General features: G+C 40.5%; 1 protein-coding gene across 3 annotated transcripts in view; it reads right to left on the reverse strand.

Moving 5' to 3' along the window:
- The window catches only part of GALNT18 (polypeptide N-acetylgalactosaminyltransferase 18), a 540,998-nt gene that overhangs the window by 223,688 nt on the left and 296,873 nt on the right, over positions 1–20,437 (reverse strand). For all 3 annotated transcript variants that reach the window (XM_019551623.1, XM_019551624.1, XM_019551625.1), the window contains one exon: positions 17,839–18,031. In XM_019551623.1, the coding sequence (XP_019407168.1) occupies positions 17,839–18,031 (193 nt within the window). The remainder of the gene's footprint in view (positions 1–17,838; positions 18,032–20,437) is intronic.

Below are 20,437 nucleotides of genomic sequence, written 5' to 3' on the forward strand. Positions count from 1 at the left end.
GCTCCTGTGGGATGCTCCATCCGCCCCACCATTGTAGTGTTCATGAGCTGTGCTGGTATCTCAAGGTATGTAGAAAAAACATTTAAAGCTGTTTCTCTGGATGAATCACTGATTCTCCAAATCAGCATTGACTCTTTGGATTTAACCAAATCAAATCAGGGACAGTGATCCAAATCAATGAACTGAATCACTGTCCCAGATTCGGGCTCAATCCAAATCAAATATAGCCCGCTTCGCACACCCTACTATTTATACGGTCAATGCTCTGGAATCACAATTATCACTAATACTAAGTGAGTTGAAAGATAACAGAAAGGTTTATTATAAAAACAGGTACAAGCATAATAAATGAGTAACCATATGCTGAGATACAGACAGAGATCTAAAAGTAAACAAAGAAAAGAAAATATCAGAACAATAACCTGTTCTTACCCTACACTTTAAATCCAAGAATATAGCCCTTCATTTCCATCATTAGATTAAAAAGCAGCTTCTCTCTCTGACTTTATTGCCAGGGCCTTCTGAATAGGGTTACCATATTTCCAGTATCAAAAAAGAGGACACCTGTGGGGGGGGAGGAGGGCATAGGGATGGGGGTGGCAGTGATATGCCTGTGTCCTTCCCCTGCCCCTACTCCTAAACCACAGCCCCCCCAGCCCTGCTGCTGCTTCTCATTTCTGACCCACTGTACCCCACCCCCCAGCCCTACCGGTGCCCCTCACTCCTGACCCGCAGCCCTGTTACCCATGCAGCTCCCACATGTGCACACACACCTTCTGTCTCCCTGTGTCTCTGGGTTTCTTACCTGCAAGCAGCTTGCTGGGGCCTGTGCACAGAGTACACAATCCCCTGACAGCCAATCACCTTGCCCTGCTGCCCCCAGCCCCAAGCAACCAAGCTGGAAGTGCCTAGAAAAAGCCAGAGACAGAGCGAAAACCTACACATTTGCTCTTATTTTAAAAACCCACCCAGACAGGAGAATAGGGGGCCAAAAAAGAGGACATGTCCAGGTAACCCTACTTCTGAAATTTTTCCTGCTAGCTTCCTTGACCCCAGGCTTCTTTACCGAGGCTGAGGGACTCCAGCATTTCCAAAGGCCCAGGGGACTGAAGACCCAACTATGCTCTAGGCAGGCTTAAAAACAATTGCTTATCCAGCTATTAACACATCACCTCTAGCATATAACCTCCCTCCTCAAAGTTTCATGTTTGCAGAACAGAAATATCATCAGACCTAATTAAGAACAGCAGCATATGAGCATCCTTTCATAGATGGAGATTCACTAATCCAATATACTGTTTATCTTCCTAGAATAGTTTGACTAGGTAGGAAATATTCTTACAGCCCTTTCTTTTAAATGTAAATTCAAAGTAGACAGAAAATAATTTAACTCAGATGCTAATTGTAAGCCATTACTGTTCTTCAGCCATTTAGGCTTGAACTCTTTCTTAGGGGTCAGAGAAACTCAATGTTTACCACTTAAAAGTCCTTACCATATTGTTCAAGCCTAGCCCCATTATAACATATAAGCAGGGACCTACTGAAATTGTGATTTCATGGATTTCCTGGAAATCTGTTGGGGGGAAAACAAAACTTACTAAAAATAAAACGCTGGCTCCCCAGAGAGGAGCAATCCACTGTGGGGAAGGGGCTGCTGGCACACAGGGCAGCCCAAGATGGCTACTGCCCCATCCATAACTATTGATTGGCTGAGAGGGCTGCCTGTCATGCAGCCCCACCCCTCACCACCAATCGATGGTGAGGGGTGGGGCCGCATGATAGACAGCCCTTCCAACCACTCAGTGGTGATGGGTGGGGCTGTATGACAGACAGCCCTTGCAGCCAATCACAATGAGGAGTAGGTTACTAGGGCATCTTAACAACCAGAGGCATGGGGCGCCCTACCATGATCAGTCCTCAAAAATGGTGTCCAACCCTGTGATCTCCCTGCAAAATTAGCCAGCTGCCTCCTCCTCCAGTCAAGTAGACCTCTACATATAAGAAACACATTTGATACCAAATACCATAAGGCATATAAAAACAAGGATAAGGCTAAATAAAGCTTGAAGTTACCTTTGTGCTGAGATTACACATGCCTTATCAGTAAAACAAACCTCCCCTTTCATGCTCATACATGGTCTTCTCCAGCAGGAATCCACTTCTTTTTTGTTTAAACACTCTTAAGAAAATGTTTCCCAACTATATTGCTTTCTATATGCACTCATGTTCAAGAGAGAAGAGAGAATTACCTACTTATTTCATTTTGAATTTGGATTTCAACTTGGATGTCCAGGCCTTTACATATTTAACTAATTTATATAAGACATGTATGTAAATGCAAACTACTGCTAGATTTCATTTGTAGAATTTTATTCAGATTTCAACATAGCCTAATCCCACATAAAAACCACCCAGTTCTCTACATGTGCATGTGCTTAAAATGTATACTGAGACCAGGTACAGACATTACACTTTTATAGGTACAAGTGATCAGAAACCATAACGGAACAGAATTTCAGCACACAAAACCATGTGCTGAAACAACAGAAGTTTGGTACACGTAGACTGTTTAAAAGTGGGTCTCAGATTTGCACCCCCCACAAAAAGGGCAAATGTACATTCTGTTCACTAATGATCTAAACTATGCCGCTTACAGATTGATTTCGCCTCAGGCTTTTTGAATGTCTGTACCTAGCCTGAGAGTACAAACAAAGGAAGAAGAAATGAAAAGGCTCAAAACCTTAGAGCCAATAAGTTTTAAGAATCAAGTGGTTGCACAGCAACCCAAAGCTCCTGAGTGATAATGTCAACTCTGCTTTTGATTTACTCTAGGGCCTTGGCTGGGCTCCTAACCTGCCTGTGCCTCACATACTTCTGTTTGGAAATTGGGGCTAATATTATTTAACTAACTTCACAGAATATTGTGAATGTTCAGCTATTACCATTAAAAGCTTTTAATGTCAACCCTAGGTATTATTTATAATAACAACAACCAGTATCATTTATGTTTGCACTGAAAAGCATACCTCCAGCAGTCAACTCTGCTCAATTACATGAGGCTAATAAAGCTAAAGTAACTGTTGTCATGGTTACTGGAACTTGACAGACACTCTCCAGGTTGAGGGGAGGAAGCATTAGGATTCTTCCTCAAAATATTTGCCCATAACATAAACTTGCCTAACCAGGACATATACTTAGTGTTAATGAAATTCAACCCAGTAAACTCCATTTAATATACACTATGCAGCATGGGACAACTAAGAAAAAAAGAACATAATTATTTATGGAGGTGCTCTCTCGCATGTGTTGGGCTCAGCCCAGGAAGGTGCCAAGTTTAAAGTAAAAAATCATTTGTTTCTCTTTTTAACATTTGCAAGCAGTCTGTGTGTGAAATAATCACAAGAAACACATTGAATTTATTAGATGTTTAGGACTGTGAATCCAAAAAGATGACAAAGCCAGTAGGGCAATGCAAATTGCCTTAGCGAGGGACTAACATTAAAGGGATGGTGGTGAGGAGGGGAACAGAACTAGGTTACAGAAAATACAATGTTAGCCAACTAAGCCTGGGGGTGGGGGAGAGGGGGTGGAGGAAGAGGAGGGAAGGGGTTCATTACGCTGAGAGAGAAAGAAGATAGATGCACACAAACCCATAGAATGGTCTGCAATGGTGGAGGAAGTAGGTCGAAGAAAGTGTCTCAGTCCACGTAGAGTCTCAATGCAGGGGTCCTCTTCGGGTAGAGCGGGGTCATCCATTGCTGAAGAATCATCTCGAAGTGAAGTCCATCAGGTGCAGAGGGGGGTTCAGGTGGTCCCCTCAGGGTCCGGTCCGGCAGCGGTTCGTCTGGTGGGGTCGGAGTATTGGCGGTTCCCTGTGATGTGTTCCATGTAGATGTCACGGGACCAGCGGATGGTGTCAGATACCATTTGCTCATCCCGTGTGGTTCTAGAATGACCCTAGAACCACATAAATAAGTTTCCTCGTGCTGCTTTAATGTGGCTGTGTTGCATCTGTTTCTTGGTTTAGCACGCAGAGTAGGTGTCCTGTGTTTCACTGAGGTGCTCCTTGGTCTGGTCTGGAGGCAGTGCAGCTATATATCCTGTGTGTCCTTCCATAAATATGCTCATATAGTGAGGAAAGAGAACACTTTTCAATTTTTAGAATCCTTTGCCCAAGGAACACAGCCAACCCTATCCCCATTTTGCAGCTGAGGAAGCTGAGGCACATTAATGTTACAGGGCTAATTAAATATCAGCCAGAACAGAATGCAGAAAGCCTTAACACCTGTTTCATCATCTAATTGCTAAGCCATACAGCTTCAGCCATACTGCTTCAACATAGAATGAAGCATGAAATTTTATCATATTGTTTGTTAATATTTGAGTAAAATACAGGGAAAGTGAATCTCTGCGAAGATTTATATCCATATCAAGTAAAATAAGAATTGATCCAACTCACAAGCTTAGCTGGAACTGAACCTTCTTGTTAGTATTCTTAGCCAGAAGTGCAAAGTAGTTTGAAAGTACTGCAAGACAAACAAATGAGGAATCTCACTTCTACAATTTCTGGCTTGCTTGGAGTAGGAAATTTAGCTTTATTAAAAAATGTTAAGGGTCATGAAGAAAAAATGACAAAGCCATAAGGGAAATACAGAGTGCCCAAGTGAAGGACCAACATAAGAGGGATGGGAGTGAGGCTGGGAACACACTTAGGTACTAATCTTGCAAGAAAGCCAGTTCTGGTGAGAAAACTAGCTCAATTTTTTGGTGCTTACTCAAAATCCATGTCTGACTCATAGTTTTGCTTTCACCATTATTAATATTAACAATTGTTTACTGAGCTGCAAAAATGTATATGACATTGTACAAATATAAAAAGGCACCTTTTCTGCCCCTTAAGGCTTGCAATCTATTGTAGACCCAGATAAAACAAGGCAGTATATAACTCTGCACACAGCTGAGAAAACAATGTATGGTGCTAATATTTTTAAATGAACAAAAACTGCTTGCTGCTAATTTGCATACCCAAGTATCATAACTGCATGAGCAAATAAGGCTAATATTTGTGACCCCCTACATTTAGAAAAACAGACTCTAAAATATTGAAATAAGAAAAGAACAGATACAGAGGAACTCTGTCCTATAAATATGTAGATAAATTCCAGGGTTATAATACAAGAATAATTACTTCTTGGTCACTTAAGTTTCTTATGCTTAGGATTTAATTGTAACAAAATGACTTCTTACTCCTTTTAATAAAAACCATTCTTGTTCATAAAATTTAGCCATAAAGTTCTATTTTTTTCCCTACTTGAAAGTCAAACTTTTCCTTTAAAGGATAAAAATGAGAGCTTTGTGTATGAGGCAATGAGAGTGTCTAATAAGTTGGAAGTTAATGGTCTCAATAAACTTGGCTTTACTGATCTACATGAACACAAGCAGAACTTTGTGTACGCATTTACTTAACAGTTGTTAACCTGTGGTGGTATTATGCACCAGGGAATATTCAAAGTATTTTATTATAAATGTATGCCAAACATACATTAATTCCAAGCAAAAGAACTATGGCCCATTTGCTGTTAAGAAAACAGAACGCTTGCTATCATTTCAAATGGACTTTCAGTTAAAGGACATGACAGGCCAAGTCAAGAACTAAAAAACATCTGAGTAAATTCAACCTGAGGTGTATAACACCTCTCAGAATGGTTCTCCATTGCTAGGGCTGTCAGGGAAGGACATACTTTAGAACAGCTATAACTGAGAACAGAGTGTAGCGAGACAAGAAATACATTAAAGCACAGCAATAAATGTTAAATATCTGACACGCCTCACCTCAGGAATTCTAAATGCTATTCAGTCAGAGAATTTTTGTCTAAAATAACTCATTAGTCAAAGAGCCAGACTTTGCTATGCCCCATCGATAATCCCACTAAAGTGACAGGAATTAGATTTGAAATCAGGTCCTCCTCAATATAAATAAGGGCACCAGAATTTGGCCCATGATGAATACCAGGCCAAATTTATCCCTACTGTAGCTGAAATCTGGTGGATTCCTGATGATATTTAGACCTGGTGAAAGCAGTCCAAAAGGTCTGGTAAAAGTATGTAGGTTTGGGCCTAGTATAAGGAAAAAAAAATCTGCTACAGAAGTCTACAGGTTGGGGTCTACATAACTTAAGGATATGGTCAGCCAATTTCGCAGCCAGATCACATGGCTGACCCCATTTTTGACAGCTTATTATGGTGGGCTCCCCCATGCCTCTGATTAGCCAAGGGGCCTGCTGGCCCTGCCTCCCACCACTGATTTCAGAGGTAAAGAGGGCTGTCTGTCATATGACCCCTCCCCTCAGCACTGATTGGCCGAAATGGCTGTCCATCATGTGGCCTTACCCCCTGTCACTGATTGAATAGGGGTGGAGCTGTATGACAGACAGCTCTCAGACAATCAGCAGTGAGCGGTGGGGGTGGCAGTCATCTTGCAGCAGCCCTCCCCCTCTTTTCCCCCTGCCAACTACATTGGCTAGGAGGACTGCTGGCTCCCACTGGAGAGCCAGCACTATATTCTTGGTAAGTTTCCGCCTGCCTCCTACCCCCGCAGATTTCATGAAGATCACTTGATTTTGTGATTTCCACAAAAACCATGCAATCGTGATTTGGGTAGGTCTCTATAAATCAAATCAAACAATAATGCAAATTATAGTAAAGTAAATACAGTATATGTGAGCTTGTAGGAAAATGACTGTAAGGGATAATACAGTTGCCATGACTGAAATTTCAGTATTTGTCAACACGTAGCTGAATCTAAGCTAAATGTTATGGTCAAAGTAAGAATTATCCGAGTTGTTTCAATTATCCCAGACTCTGCTGTTCTTCCTGTTTGTAAGACAGAAGAAGGGTGGGGGGATGATCAGCATCCCCAGCTTACCCCAATACCAGTGACACCCAGAAGCAGTCTGCAGGAGACATTCCAGCACTTCTGGAGCAGCCTGAAGCTCCAGATTGAAGGAAAGCAATATGGGGAAGGTACTTCTGGCCCCAGAGTGGCACAGGGGTGGCAGTATGCAACAAAGGGAGAGGGCTGAGAGGCTCCCAGGCAAGGAGTAGCCAGTCAACAAAGCAAAGCAGCTAGCCCAGCCCAAAGGGCACAGACCTCGGAGGAGCACCAACTACAGGCTACAGCAGCCTGCATGTACCGGACCAGTGATCCAGGCATGCAGACGGATGACTAGAGATGTTGCAACTTTCAGGTCAGTGGGACCCCAGAGTGGAAATGGATCAGAAAGAGAAACCAGAAGCTGGGATACTCTCTGCCTCTTCAGGTCTGCCCCAGAAGTTAGAGTTCAGTTTGGGGCAAGTCCCTACACCCCAAACTGTGTTGCATTGAGGGAGGAAGGGCTCTGGGTGGCCCCAGAGTAATTGCTTGAGGTCCCTAGACAAGAATGGAAAGCCTAGTGGGAATGAGTCAAAAGCCTCAAGTGGAACGACTAGGACTTAAGTCTACTGCCCAAAAGGACCCCTTTTAGGGACAGACATATTTTGATGGCACTGAAGTAAGTTGTCAGTACACTGATTTTATATGATAAGTTCCAAGATCACCAATGAAAGCAGCTGGATTACTGGTTGCTTGGAGGCTGGAAGGGTCAGTTAAAAAGACCCCCTATTTCAACTTCTGTTTAAGACAGTATGCATAATTTGGGTCATCTGGTAGTCTCAACAATGTTCATCATTGTCTGAGACAGGATGTGGTTAGGGTGGGATAAAGGGGAGCCCCACAAAGAGAACAGGGCTAGGCATCTAGAAGGTCATCTGTGGGGAACTGCCTCCTAAAAAAAATTACATCAAAGTCATGGCAGACAAAAAATTCAACACTCTAAAGGCAGACAAAGCAACCTAACCTAGGTCCTACCCTGTCGCCACCAGTAGGTCAGCAATCGTTGGGAAGGGGTCAGAAACCATACAACACCTACAGTCAGCACACTGCTGTACTCACTCTTTTTTCTCTTTCCTAGGGTGTAAATAAATTTTGGAAATACATGACATGCAAGACTGGGGAAGTTTTAATACGATACTACTTACACTGATTTTCTGGTGACCTACCCAGCATCAATCAACATTACCAGTGACTTTGGTTTACTGCTTCCAGTATGTTTTCACCTGAAATTTTACCACAGCTGGGAAACAAGAATTTCTGGCAGAAACTCTGCAGATAAAAGTTTATTTGTCCTAGCTTGTAGAATCTAGCAAAGAAACTGATATAAATTGAAGTCTATATTGAAGTATATGTATTAAAGTATTTGCTATGCTGCCATTATGTTTGCTTTAATGTTTACTTGTTGTAAAAACATTCTGCCATGCATTGTTGCCAGATAAAAAGTGTAGCTATATTGGGTGTAAGAGACTAGGGACAAATTAATTCACTGATGGTAAAATAAGCACAAGATAATGGTGAATCCTCTGATAAGTAATCAGAAATTTATGAATATGCCTTTGGTTAGCGTAGAGTTCTGCAAGTCATACATAATGATAAAGCTCCTTTAGGAAAAGAATGATAAAAATATTAAAAACCAGCATCAAGATTCAACATCTAAACAGCCAAGGGAAAGAAGAGGCATATTCAAAATAACAATGACAACTAACTACAGAAATTAAGAGAGTACCATAACCTTTCCTCCAGTAGACTTGCTCTGCGTATTTTAATACCATGTGTTCAGATAGATTTTTTTAAAACCTAACTACCAATTGAAAACTATAATTACCATCCAGACAAAAATATGAAATCTTTCTAAATGAATGTAGAACTTCAAGGCCTTGTGAAGGTCAAATATTATTCCCAGGAGTATCATCAGCTATTGGAGAATGTAACCTACAGAAAAAGCAGTACAAATTATAATACATCATACTATAATGGTGAATATTTATGTAACAACTCATTTGCAAAAGGAACAATGTTTATTTTTCAGATTAATATCTCAGAGCATCTGTCCTTATAATATTATGCTCTGTCCTTTATAATATTCATAATTTTAAGCTGCAGTACTTTTTTGCCAGTTTCCCTTCCAACCATAAAATATGCTGATTGTTGGCTGCTCTCTCATGAGCAACAGGATGTTACATTTTTGCACAGAGGGAGCTGAAGATGAAAGGCTGTCCCACTGGGTCCCTGAGAGTGGCTTTGTCTTTGAAGTTTATTTCCTACCCATGGGGACTTTTTACCACCTTGTACCATTCACATTTTTCCCAGAGCCTGACGAAGGGACTTTGATCCCGAAAGCTTGCAGAAAAGGAAAATTTTCTTGCCATTTTCCAGTTGGACTAATAAAAGGTATAATTTTGGAACCAAGAGTTCTAGTTTTTTTGTATGCCTTTTTGTCTCAGACCAACACAGCTACCAAGTAAACCCCCAAAAGCTACTTAGAAAGTATTTCCAGATTGATTCATCCTGGGTGCAAAGCAGCAAGATATCTTTCACTGTTGTACATAAACAGGATTTTGCTCAAGAAAAGTACTAAAAAGCAAAGGAGAGGCTTGTGACCTGATGGCCAAGGTGTCGTCATTGTGTTGTGTCAACAAAAACTTGCTTCTCCCCCCACATTCTCTTTATTAATAACATTTCCTACAGCTCCTTAGCCCTCTGCCTCTACTCATCAGCAAGTTTGTCATTTTCAAATAAAATTGTCAATTTTATGAGAAACTTTAAAATCTAAAATAAACTAAAAAGACAATTTACTTTCAAATTCAATGCATTATTTCAGTTGCTTCTGTTTCTTTATCACACTTGCCTATATTTTATCCCACTTTAAGACCTTTTTAAAGTAAAAAGCAATAGGAAGATGATTCACTTTTTTCAAAATTTCAAAATGCATATTCATTTAAAAATTCAGAGAAAAAGGGTCCCTCTCATTTAAACCATTTTCAGATTTCAAATTAGAAACAAGTAAAAACAAGTAGAAAAGTGAGACAACATGTTTACCCTATCTTCTCATAATTTCCCTTACTTTTCCAGGAAGAAAATGCAAAAAAGAAAAACAGGGGTTTATTTTTTTCCCCTTCCTTTCTTACTCTTTCACACTTTCACTCTCTCTTACTTTCACATTTTTTTTATTGTATGAAAATTGAAGAGACCAAATACCAATATAAAAAAAGAATTAATTTTCAAAAAGTGAAACGAAAATAAAATATCCTAAACATTTTCATTCATTTCGAATTCAAATGAAAATACCTATTTGAATAAAGGATATTTCTAACTGAATCAAAGTGAAAATTCTTAGTGGTTTTTTTGGAAAAAAATTAAATTTGTTTCATTTAGATATTTTCCAATATTAATCACAAATTTTGAATGGGCAAAAGGTAGGACAAGGTGGCACCTTAAAGAATGCCTGATTTAGAGAGGAATGAGCTTTCATAGGCAATAGCCTACTTGGTCAGATGCTATCTGATGAATTTTGAATAAATTCAAAATTTGGAAAAAAAAATTTTGAAATTGTTCACTGTTTTTTGACAGCTTTAATAAACTGTAATTAGCTCCTCAAGGTAGAGATACTATTCTGTGTTAATGTTGAAAAATGGCATCAAGTTTAGACCAAAAAGGCAAGAAGACAACAGAGAGGCTCTCTCAGACTTTTTATCCTTCGGATGCATGTGTGAGAGAGACAAAAAAAATGGCTTTCTGGCTAGGGAGCTGTACAGGCAACCAGGAGTTCCTCATTTTGCCACAAATTGGCTATATGATTTTAGGAAAGGTTAAGTTTTTTGCCTTTCAGCTTACCTTTCCTATCTGTAAACAGAGATAATAACATGCCTAAAAGGGTATTATGAGGCTAATTTCATCAATATTTGTAAAGGGCTCTTAAATCACACCACAGGTATAGCTAATTTTGTCTTTACTGGAAGCTACACGTCAGTACATTAAGCCAGCACTGAAGTATTGGGGCTGCATTCTTCTGACTCTTAATTCTGTACCATCCGCCACTTTTTTTCAAATTAAGAGAAAAAAAGAGAAAGGCAAGGACTGAGTCCAATGCCCACAGTTTCTTTTTCTTTCTTTACTTTTTGTCTTCAAGGGTAGATCATCTCTTTTTCAAATATTGATAGCTGGGGTTCTTTAGTATTACCAAGCAGCATAGGTGCTGTTATAGGCATTTATCCTCTTCTAGCTATCCCAAATAACATAATTTCTTACCCGTGATAAAAAAAGAGCTTTATTAAAGATACTTCATGTCCTAGCCACATGGCCTCAGGAAGTAGTATCTCTTATTTTGTCATAATTTGGGATGACACAGTTAATTTGCCATTGCTTTTTGAAAGCAAATCAGTAGAACCTTAGTTCCAAGTCCCACAGCAGCTTGTCTCCAGACTTTATATACAACTATCACTTCTCAACACAGATACATTAAGTGTACAACTAGAAAATTACAATCCACTTCTAAAGCACCATTAAAAGGTCAGTTTAAGAACTGTGCCTTTTTTTTTCTTTGCAGTCATACTTGCATTCCTTAGATATCACATCTAATTAACTTATGCCTAGTTTATGATTGTTAACAGGACCCTAACCCTGCCTGTGTTCAAAGCAAACACTTTTACTATTGACCCCACTGAGTTGCTCAGTGCATAATAACATAGAAAAAAGTGGTGATTTTTTTCTAAACACCGGGTCTTTGACGTGCAGTCAAAACCTTTCTCCTGCAAAGCAAACAGACCATAATCTCTGTACACTTTTGGAGTGCCAAACTGCTCTGAGACAGCTAAGCAAAGGGCTCGAAACCAAAGAGATTCATAGAGAATGCGAAAGACTATTGCAGTTGTAAATAGTTCCCCACCCCAGCCCCCCAATACACACCAAGCTCTCCTGGCTCTGCTTTTTCATGCAAATATAGTATTTGTCAGCACAGGGAAGCTTCCCTGATTGAAGTTACCCAAACAAAAAGTTGCCTTGTGCCCACTGGCTAATTCTTTCATTTCATGTGCTTCTCAGAAGAGGGGAATTCTGCAGCCTTGTTCCTTTGCTGGTGAACAGCTGTGCACCTTCTTTCCTGCCACCCCCCATTTCCTCATCCCTCTGACAGCAAACAACAATGTTATCTCTGTTTTACAGATGTGCTTAAAGGAACTGGATCAGACAACAAAAGAAAGTTACCAGCCAGCAAAGTGGAGGCTTAATTGTGCATCCAGTCAAAAGGAAAGCTAGTGCACACAGCCCTGGGATCCCATAATAAACCAACTTTTAATGACATCTTTCTTTGGGAGCCTGTTCAACGTGTCACTCACAAGAAGCTTCCTAGGTGTTGCCTGCCCTACTTAAAGCAATAAACACAAGAGAGCTGCAGTTAACCAGAAGTTTTATCCCAATCCCTACATAAAGTGCGATTGACACTGATTTCTTCAAAATACTTCTCCAAGCTCATTAGAGTCAGGAGCAGTAGTTAGTTGGTTGCCAAAGGTGTAGATGTAGCACTGGCTGACCGATGAGGATGGAGGGGTGCCAGAAAGGTAAACAGCAAATCACCAAGACTGCAGCAGGAGCAAGTACTAAAGGAAAAGATGTGACTGAATCTCCCCTCAGATATTATTTGCGCTAGGCATTAAGTACTGCAGATAAAGAGAGACAGCAAGGAACTATTCCTATATGTGATCCTCATTTCAGGAGGACCAAGTATTTTGGAGGAGATCACTCAATTTTTTTTAATTCATATTATACATGTATTCATTGTCTTGATTCAGGATTGGGGCCTCCTTTGAAACACTATGTATGAGCTAATCCATTCCCCAACAAAAAGTGAGCAGTCACAGGAGGTAAAATTTACCCCTAAACAGAAGGCCAGGACTATGTACCAGCTAAATCACACATATGCCTTTATTAGTTATGATATAAGATTAGCTTGTCTGTAGAACAGGACTGCAGATTCCAGGACTCTGCCCATGGATATTTAGCTGCCAAGTCAAGTGATTCTGATACCAACTATTTGAACTATATATGAAGGAGCAGAGTTATTACAATGGAATTGTACTAACATGATATAAAAAGGGTTGAAGTACCTCTTTGATTAAATACAGGCTTGTTACAGAAAAGTCTTGCAAGAACATAGGGACAGCTTAATCTGGAAAGAAAACTTACAGCTTTCTATCTGGTTGTAGTTATTAAAGTTACCGATAAAGTTGAAGGGCAGCTGACAAACTGACAGCTACAAGCTTGGACCGCATGCATATGTATATTTTCTCTTCAGATCAGTGTGATAACTACACCTACAAACAGTATATTTTTACTCTAAACCTTTGGTTTAGCTGTCCTTGCCAGAGGCATTTTCAAGGGTTTATGACTTTTTGTCTGTTGTATGCCAGATGCCACCTGGCACGGAGGCTAGTCAAAAGACAAAAAGAAAGAAAGGACAAAGAAATCTCTTTATACATATGGTAAAATTTAATTTATAACAGTATTTCTGGTACTTTTCATTCCCAGTGGCTGGAAAAGGATAACTGTTATAAAGGCCCATGTACATGCCACTGGGGCAATGGAGGCAGGCTCCACTGTTTCATTAACTTTAGCACAAGGCGGCAGTAATGGGGTCACCACCACCCTCTGGCTGCCCTTAGCCACAAGTTGAATATCACAGCCTAGTATTGTATTTAACCAAATCCAAGAAACCTTAGAATTGAAGATGATCCCCCCCCCATTAGATTCTACACATGGAAATGTTATAATTTTCCATGTACAAAGGATTGTTTTAAAAATCACCCCCCTCCCCTTAACACACACACACAGAGCACCACTGCAATAAGGAAAGCAGTGGCAGAGTCAAGTGGCCTGACCCCTACACTTTGTCCCCTTCCACCTATCCCTCCCACCACTTGCCTCTCTTTCTGCATGTGTGCCCTGCCTTTGCCCTGCTACCATGGCACCTACCCACCCCGCCGGACTTTCCTGATGCCTTCCCCCTCCCCTCCCCTCCTCCTGGCCATTGCCTACTCTCCATGACTCTGCTTTGGCCCTGTTCTCATGAGGGACATGGAGCATAAGGCACATGGTTGTTCCTGCCCCAGCCCAGCGATGCAGTAGCAGTTATGGTGGTGGCAGCTCCAGCCCCAATCCCAGAGCCGTGGCTAGAGCTGTTGTCATTATCACCATGGCTGTATGACTGGGCTGGGTTAGAAGTGACCACGTGCTCTGTGCCCTGGGCCAGAGCAGGTTCAGACTCAGAACTGAAGAGCAGAAGCTGGGGAGGGCAGGTGGCAAGGAAGAAGTAGAGGCAGCTGGGAAGGGGGGAAGGGAAGCAGGCAGGGAGGAGAAGAGACTGATGGAAAGACAGCTCCAACTCCAACCCTAGATCAAGGCTGGGGTCAGACCTGCAGCAGTCAACTGCTCTCCCACCCCCACCCTCCCTTAGTACTCAAATCCAATACGAGGGGAAAAAAACCTCATCTTGGATTTGAGAAAATATGGTATGAATCAGTTTAGGTGGCAATGCTCACTCCAAGATCAGCAGCTCATCTAGCCTGGTATCGAGACAATAAAAGTAGCTGGTATCATCTGCTTCAGGAACAGAGAAAATATATCCTGCAGTTGATAATTATGAGGCAAAACATGCTCAGGGTATGTTCTTTCCTAACCCACAGTAGTTAAAGATTAGTTTCTGCCCTTCTGATTTTAATGTTTAGCATCACGCTAGATAACCTTGTTTATATAGTTGCGTATGCATACAAATTCCCAATCCTTTTTTGAAACCCTGAAATATTCCTGGCCTGAATGACTACCTATACACATGCTCGTTAGTGTTCTAATTAGAATGCATTGGAGCAGACTTGATTAATCAAGTCTCCTCTATATTCCCACTAGAATGCTGCAGCATTGCTGCAGGGTCACATGTATTAAGTCCCTCATGCACTTTAAAATGGCTGCATTTAAACCTTGTCAAATGAGGTTTAGATAAAGCATCCCATGGCCATTTTTAAATCCATGGGGGTTTAATACACATGATGGTGAGGCATTTTAATTAGAGCAGCTGACCAGGAACCACTTTAATTAAAATCTCTGCCTCCCCCCTCTCCATCCCTACACACACCTCTGAACATTTGTATAGGAAACCCATGGTTTCCATGGTTCCATGGTTTTCTTGCACCATACCTGAAAACATGTTCCCTCAGAATGTAGCAAGATCAGTACTGTTCAGATTTTACTGAATATCTCCTAGTTCTTGTATTATTTTTGGGAAATGGTGAAAAAATTATCCTGATCTATATTCTCTGTGGGTTTTGTTACACATTATGCTTTAAGCTTCACAAATGTCAATCAGTGTTAATATGACCTTGAGTTTACAGCAGTTAAATAGTCAGGCTAAAAACTTTCTGATTGTCCCCAACTTGCACAGCTATGACTTGCCACTAGAGAGCTGGCAAGCCACAAAAGGCTTCTATCCCTGCTTTAGGTGGGGGGTGAGTTGGAGAGATGAGTTGGGGCATGTGGGGGAAGGAGCACAAGGCTGGAAGGGCGAGAATTTTCAGATGGGACTGGGTAGTAAAATGGGAGGTGGGGAGGCAATGGGTAGGAGTGGCAGCTAGGTGGTGAAATTAAGGATGTCGGCCAGTGAAGCCACTAAACAATAAAGTAAAAAAAAAAAAAAAATCTAAAAATAAATAAAGAATAAGCAAATTAAAGAAAGTCTCATGTTTTAATAAACTGAGATTAGGATTCAGTAGCCACTGCCTCAGAAGGGAAGCCCCAGCTCACAGGGACCCCAATCTTGCTCCCCCCTCCTTCCTGACTAGACCTTCCTCCTGAACCAGTCTGTTCCCTTGCAAGCTGTGCAGCCAAGTCACACCCCCAAAGGTGAGTGGGGGATTTGGCTTGGTGCCAGTGCCACCCCCTGGGAGTTCAGGGGTTAGAAAGTTTGTCCACAAAGAACAAGAGGGTAGGAGGAAGGAACACTGCTTCCTGGGATGCAGGAGGACTGAAGCTTGGGCATCTTATCTCTGGGAAGTGGCCACATATTTACGGAACACAAGCTGGGTAACATGGATCAGAGGTAAACTTGCCCTGGAGTGCATAACTTAAATACACCTAAAGGGTATTTAAAACTTAAAACTATTTTACATATTTTAATGTGTGGATAATCCAGGGGTTAAGAACTCCCTGAGCTGCCTAAACTTAATGTGTAACAAAGCTCTGTGTCATTCATTATTTTGTATGTATGAAATCATAAACAACTTAATTCCTAACATTTTTTCACTCTTTAGAGTTAATTAAGGACCAACACTTTCATGGAAAATCATTATCATAATTCCTTCTAGCTTAGTTTTCTTTAAAAGTCCCAACTACGATAATTTTTTCTCAGCTACAGTCATGTTCATTTTTTCCTCAGTCTTTTTAATATTTTATACCTAGAGAACTTAAATTAAAATCCTTGAAGAGCATCATTTCATATAAGAACAGACTTGCTCCCATTCTGGCAATAATGTCCTGTTAATCCTAGAAGACTGATTTTTTTTCTAAATTAATTAACAATTAAAAAAAAAAAAGAGACAGATTGTTCATAAGAATGCTGATAAATGGATTAAAACTGAAAATGCAAATATAATTGCAAAGGCCTTGATATCCTTAAAGTTGCCTTTACTGTATATATGTTAGTTTTGTAATATCTAGTCTCAATACTAGTGCTGTAATCAAACTGTTTTATTAATTCTGGGTCATACGTTTTATATATTTTTTTATTTAACATACGGTAAAAATCACTGATTTGCTTGTTTTCCATATTAAAACACACAGTTAGAAGACCTAAAAAAGGAACTAGCTCGATTGGTTAGGGAATCCATAATGATTCACTTGTTTGAACTGAATCCTGGTTTGTATCAACAACAATTATGATGACCTTTTTAGTGGGTTATCAGAAATATCTTTATCTCTACCTAGTCCCAAATGGACAAGTGTCCCACTACCAAAATTTGTAGCTTTGCAACATGAGAAAATACACGTGGTACTGGTACACGTGGTACTAAGTCAAGAGACTTAAAACAGGGAGAACAGAAGTGGGCACTCCATAGTAGACTGAAGTGCATTAGCAGAGCAGTAAAGGGAAATCTGTGCATTCAATGGGCCCCACACAGTCTGCAATCAGGGCACAATGTGTGTATCTACATAATATGCATTGGAATAGCAGTGATCAAGTAGGCTTGAAGAACCTGTATCGGAGAACAGCCAATTTAAACCTGAGTTGAGGTTCTATCAACATTCAGCTGCCAGGGGTCATCCAAGAGATGTACTAAATCAGCACCCCACTGGAACAGCCTGCTTGCTGACTTTTTCAAGGTGCACACTGCATCACTCCAGAGGGACTCTCTCATTACTGAGATCTCTTAGATTCCATGGTCTGGGTTCCACAAGCTTCCAAAACAGCAATTCCCTGTACTTTCTAGGTCTTGGGAATAAATAGATGTTTAACAGAAAATAAGCAGCACCTTCAGCACATACCTAGAGGTAAGTCTGTACGTACGTCTGTACCTAGAGATACGTACAGAAAATAAGCAGCACCTTCAGCACGAACCTAGAGGTACGTCTACATACCTAACATAATAGCTATGTAACGATCATCATTACGACTGGATTTTCAAGGGAAATTAAGGAAGTTAGGCCCTGACTTCCAGTGGTCATTGCACACCTAATCCCTCTAAACCTCTGAAAATTGCATGCTAATTCCATGAACTACTCTTTTCATCCAACCTAGGTAACCCATCTGCTAGCACTGCAAGCACTTCATATTTCATCACTCCTCCAGCTGGCAAACTTCAGAACTCACGAACTAATCCTTGGCATTTCTTGGGCAGCTCACACTAACTTCAATTGAAAGCACTTACCCATTCGGCCTGAGGTCTGGCAGTGACCTATCCAGTGGCAGGCGATCACTTAGGTAAGCATTGTAGCCATAATACTGGAACTGTTTAAGGGCAACACGTCTGTTCTCAGGACTAAGGTCCTGGCCCCAATGAGCAAAGAGGGATGAGTCCGTAAAAGCTTCTGCAGGGTTTTCTTCTGGTTTAGGTGGTGCTTCTGTAAAAGGCAAAGATGAAGAGAAATATATTTTTAGACTTTTAGTGCAAGCCAGGCAAGTAGCCACTTTCGTAGCAACAAGAGAGCAAAGTGGCTTTCAGGAAACAAAGCCTAGGGAAAATCCAATTGCCTTTCAATGGGCTTTGTTTCCTGAAAGCTACTTTCCTCTCCTTTCTGGAAACAAAGCCAATCATATAGCATATGGTTCCTGTTTATTACATTCTTGAGATTTCAGATAAAATGTTCTAAACCCAAACACCTATATTAGTACCTGATAGCATCCACAGACTAAAGATTAACAACACTAGTTAAACAGTTCTTACTCATGATAAAATCAGGTTAGGAATGGGACTCTGCTTGAAATGGCTGTGTGCTGGACTGTAATGCCAATAAGCATATTTTTATTCACTAATATTGATTTTATTTAACCTCATTGAGCAGTTTTAAAAATTAAATAAAACAACAGAAGCAAAAATAAAGTCTTATAGAGGGAGCAGAGAACATATGCATCTTTTCTCTGTACACGGTGCATGAAATAATTACTGAACTCTGCATATATAGGGATTTTTTAAATGTACAGATGCAATGCAAAGAAAGCAAAAAGACAGCTATTTAAGTTATAGATACACATCATCATGTTTAAATATAGAATCGATTTCAGCCATATAGACTCAAAAGTTTAATAAATCTGGTCCATTGCCTCTCTAAGATGCAACATAAAGGGATAAGTTACTCTGGGACTCTGCAGCACACAGCAGTTCTGAAAAATGGTGCCTGATTAATCAAACAGAATTGATTCTGATGGCGAAAAACTTCTAACTTGGTGTTTCACCAACTCAACCCTTCCAATGCCTTAGAGCACAGTGGCCAATCTGTACTGACCAACCAAGTGGCACAGCAGCCTCTATATGTGGCACACAACAGATGGGGGAGAGGATAGGCAGACTGAGGAGAGGCAAGTAGGGCAAGTATCATAAGGCAGAGCTCAGGCAGGGAGCAGAAAACAGAACGCAGAGAAAGGAGATTGGAGAGGCATTCAAGAGTATAGGGCTCATTTGTGGCATACCTGCCAAAGAAGGTGGCCCTCACTGCCTTAAAGGACTTTCCAGGATCTTCACTTTGAATTTTTTTTTTCCCCCTTTGTGGCCACCTCTTGTACCTTAACATTATTCCAGGAGATTACCATCTCTGGAGGCGGTGCTGATGCACGTGTCATGCTTAACACCAAGAGAATAAAAAACAAAGACAAAAGGCAGCTTCAGCCAGACAGATAGGAATATATAAAGAGCAACAACTTATGCAATGACTGTGTCTACCACCCAGGTTCATAACTCCCAACTCATGACAAGAAGCCCATCCTTTTATCTTTTTTTTAACACAAATTGAGAAGATTAAGCTGTTTGCATGCTCTGAGATGCTCTTCTTTCCTTGACAACTCTGACAAGAGACTAATGAAGGACTGGTGCTTACATTAGGTTCCAATTTCTGTAAATATGTAGTGTTTCTTAATCTGTTATGGCACTTTGTTAGGCCTGAATGCTGGAATGAGCTCCATTTCATTTCAAGGATGAAAGGCATGCTAAGTTCTCAGCCAAATGAGAAGACAGCCCTGACAGGTCTGCTACCAAACAGATGAAGGTAATATAAGAAGAGAACAGAGACTGTTTGATCCAACATGACTTTGAAATGGAATTTAATTAGGAAAGATCAATGAATGCAAGCTGATGTTCAGAAGGGCACTTGGAGAACTTTCTAATTTGAGGTAGGCAGGTTAATTTTTAACTATTAAGCCAAGAACTGTAAAAACAGTAGCGGTGACAGGCAAAGCTAGTTGCTTCTTGACACCTTCCTGATGTTCACATATGCAGCTTCTGCTCACGCAGCAATCTCATTGACCGTAAGAGGTATTGAGTCCACAGAGTTCCTGACACAAGCCAGTGGGAACTATCAATGCCCAACACTTCTCAGGACCACACATATATCCAAAGTCATGGAAACATGAACAAGCGTGTTTAATTTTAAGCATGTGCTTAAATTCTTTGCTGAATCAAGACTTATCTTAGGTAAAAGGAACAGGAGTAAGTTGTTAAGATGTTTAGCTGTTAACTAAACATACAAGCTATTAATGTATTTTCACACATAGGATGAAGAAATGGGACAAGGGGATTGCAAGATAAATAAAAGAAAAAAAAGAGGATAAAAATTATGAAACAGGTGGGAAGAGGATAGAGGAGAAGAGATAAACAGGAGTTTGCTCTGTAATTTCCAATAACAACCTGAAAAAAAAATCTATTTTTACGTGTAAAGTTCCAAATACTGCACACAGATAAATGCCAAGGTTACAGATAAGGGCAGAATTTGGCCTGAAGAGAATTTAGGGCTCCTGAAGGTTGCTAAATATATAGC

This window comes from Crocodylus porosus, unplaced genomic scaffold (assembly GCF_001723895.1).
Source record: "Crocodylus porosus isolate Cpor-Errol unplaced genomic scaffold, CroPor_comp1, whole genome shotgun sequence".
In the NCBI taxonomy this organism is placed as follows: Eukaryota; Metazoa; Chordata; order Crocodylia; family Crocodylidae; genus Crocodylus; species Crocodylus porosus.